Consider the following 3,071-nt stretch of genomic DNA (forward strand, 5'->3'; position numbering starts at 1 on the left):
TGCATAATCACTTCGTTTGCTGCAGAGGTATAGTTACAAAGTACATTAATTTTGTTACAGTATTTAGGTACTTTTTTGAGGATCTGTAATTTTACAAACTAACCTATTTTTTTCATCATAACTTTCACTATTTGTTTGTCGCATTCAAAACATAAAAATGATACTGTAGGCCTACATACTTCTTTACTTTAAAATATGACACCTCATTATGTGCTACAAATTTGAACATGACTGTGATCATAAAAGAAGTTGTTCATGCACTCTAAAGAAAAAAGTGTCATATTCACTTAACTAAGTTACATCAACTGGTTCCACTAAACTCAGTTGAATAAATTTCTTTATATTTGCAAGAAATGGGGGGACTGGTCTTTGTTACTGGCCCAACAGTGTGGAATCATCTTCCTCATGAGTTGAGTGCCATCTCTGACCTTGTTCTGTTCAAAGCTAAACTTAAGACCTATTTATTTAAAAGGGCTTTTGGTGTTAAATGCTTAGCATTGTATACCTTTGTAGCCCTCTTTTATTGTAGTTGTGTTTTTAACTTGTACTGATATATTGTGATTTGCTTTATTTTGTGAAGCACTATGGTCGATGCAGGGCATTGTTGGAAGGTGCTATATATCCATACATCCATTATGTATACCTGCTTATTCCTTTCAGGGTCACAGGGGTCACTGGTGCTCATATCCAGCAGCCACAGTGCGAGGGGCGGGGTACACCCTGGACGGGTCACAAGTCCATCACAGGGACACACACAGAGACCAACAACCATTCACTCTCTCACTCACACCCAGGGACAATTTAGAGTTATTAATTAGTCTAACAGTCATGTCCATGGCACGAAATGGGGAGAAAACCCACACATGTACAGAACATGAAAATTAGAAAGATCTCCAGCCCAGGATTCAATTCAGCCTTCTTGCTGAGAGGCTTCAGTTTTACCAACTGAGCCACTAATATGAAGTCTTGACAAATATAAATAAATAAATTACATTATTATAAATAAAGAAATCTTTTTAAAAATATTAATCTTCAATTTTGCTAAAAAATCTGTCAGAGAAACAGTAAGGTTTTTTTTAGTTTTTCTTTAGTTCTCTTTGTGATAAACAGTTTACAGTTTGTTTTACTCATCTTGTCTTTCATTGTTTATTGTTCATTGTTTATTCTTTTGTTTGATTACTAAAGGACCAGACCGAGATAGTCAAAGGACCACTTCAGACCCCCCAGGCACCTATTCTGCCCACATGTGGTTTTAAGACCAAAAGAAAACAAAAAGACACAGCTGACATCTGGGTTTATTTGTGAATTTGGACACACATATAAAAAGAAAGGCTCAATTTCATTATCATCATCACATCCAAATAAATAGCTTACTCACATATAAAGATTTGATCATACAGTGGATTTAAAAATGTAAAATATTCTCAAGTAGTCAGTTTTGTAGCATTATTTAGAAATAAGTGTCATAATTGTCTTAAAGCCCTGGTGAGATGGTGGGACTCCAGCAACAACAAAGCATCAAATATTATTCTGATCATTATTAAAACACATTTTAATCACAATGCCTCAAAGAGAATTGATATATTTATAATTTTTTTCTGCACACACCGTCAGTGCTTCCACCCTGTGTGTCACAAATAAGAGGCGGAGAAGCAGGTGATGGGGAGGCAGAGCAGAGAGCGGTACGTCGGGTGCAGAGGCCGGACTTGACCCGGAAGAGGTTTGTAGGACCTCCAGTCTGAACCACTTCCTGGTTTACTGCACAGAGTCACCTCACACCTGAACAAACRTAAAAACAGAGACGTGGCACACGGTTCCTGACTGCGCCACACGTGTTGATGTATTTTTAGTGAATATCTTCTTACCTTGTGACACTTTGGATGAATGTTTTTTGGTCCTGATCCAGACAAATGGCAAAAGTCTCCCCCGCTTCCTGAGCTTTCACCTGCACCTTATCCACCTTCATCTTTGAAATCACAATTTGCTGCAAACAGAAGAGCACGAGTGATGCTAAAGAAGTTTTTCTCTTTTTGTGCTTTAGTCAGAGTTTAAAAGAACAACCTCCCTCACCTGGTTGTAACCCTTTTTGGACTTGGGGCACTGCCGTTTCACAACTTCTGTCAGTGTCAGCTGCAGGCTCTCCTGTGAATCTGGATGAAACACAAAGAAAGACAAGAAATGATTATGATTTTCTTTATGTGGGACCACAAAGTCTTTTGTTCCCTGATTCCCTCATTTCTAAAACTGTTCCAGATTTTAACTGTAAACCTGGCAGCACAGATAGTTGTCCTCTGCTTTGGAGTCGTAATATTTAAGTTTATCTTCCTCTTAAGAGCACCCACAAGAATGATACATTGAGTGGATTTCATATATTATGCTTTGCTCCTTGTGTCATATCTTACAGTAAATGACTGCATTTTGACCATCAAGTACACACTTTGTGTCGTTTTTAATCTGGCTGTATTGTAGACTCTGGTAACACTGTTGTTTTATTTATTTATTTATTTATTTGTTTGTTATTTATTTATTTATGGATTGGTGTAACTTTTGAAACAATTGACCCACAGATGGTTCTCCCACTCTTTGAGCTGTGAGAAAGCAGCTGGCTGAAAACTGAGTCAGTACTCTGCTACTGTACATTGGTGTCCCACAGGGCTCCATTCAAGGTCCCCCTTTTATGTGTGTATGCTGCCTATGGGGTCAGCCTTTATTAAATGCAAAATTGCCTTTTACTGCTTTTCAGATGCCCTGTGATGGACTTGCGACCAGTACCCCAGCGCTCACAGTGACTGCTGGATATGAGCACTAGTGACCCCTGTGGCCCGTCAGGTAAGGATAATAGATACAAATGGATGCTTTGCAGACATTTCCCCCTCTAAAAATAAATAAAGCATCACAACTCTGCAAAACTGTCCAAACAACCTTCAGTCATGGATGGAACTGATTTTCCTGAGCCTCGATCAAAATAAAACAGAGATTATTATCCATCCATCCATCCATCCATCCATCCATCCATCCATCCATCCATCCATCCATCCATCCATCCATCCATCCATCCATCCATCCATCCA

The 3,071-nt window shown here is 38.7% G+C and overlaps 1 protein-coding gene across 1 annotated transcript in view; it reads right to left on the reverse strand.

The window, feature by feature from the left end:
• Nucleotides 1-1,277: 1,277 nt before the first annotated feature.
• LOC106517875 (phosphoinositide 3-kinase regulatory subunit 5) overlaps nt 1,278-3,071 on the reverse strand; it is an 18,727-nt gene continuing 16,933 nt past the window's right edge. Inside the window, exons 16-18 of the mRNA XM_014008914.1 lie at nt 2,071-2,150; nt 1,866-1,984; nt 1,278-1,779 (exon numbers count right to left, since the gene is read on the reverse strand). Of these exons, the coding sequence (XP_013864368.1) occupies nt 1,632-1,779; nt 1,866-1,984; nt 2,071-2,150 (347 nt within the window). The 3' untranslated portion in view covers nt 1,278-1,631. The remainder of the gene's footprint in view (nt 1,780-1,865; nt 1,985-2,070; nt 2,151-3,071) is intronic.

Source organism: Austrofundulus limnaeus, unplaced genomic scaffold (genome assembly GCF_001266775.1).
Source record: "Austrofundulus limnaeus strain Quisiro unplaced genomic scaffold, Austrofundulus_limnaeus-1.0 Scaffold53, whole genome shotgun sequence".
Classification (NCBI taxonomy): domain Eukaryota; kingdom Metazoa; phylum Chordata; class Actinopteri; order Cyprinodontiformes; family Rivulidae; genus Austrofundulus; species Austrofundulus limnaeus.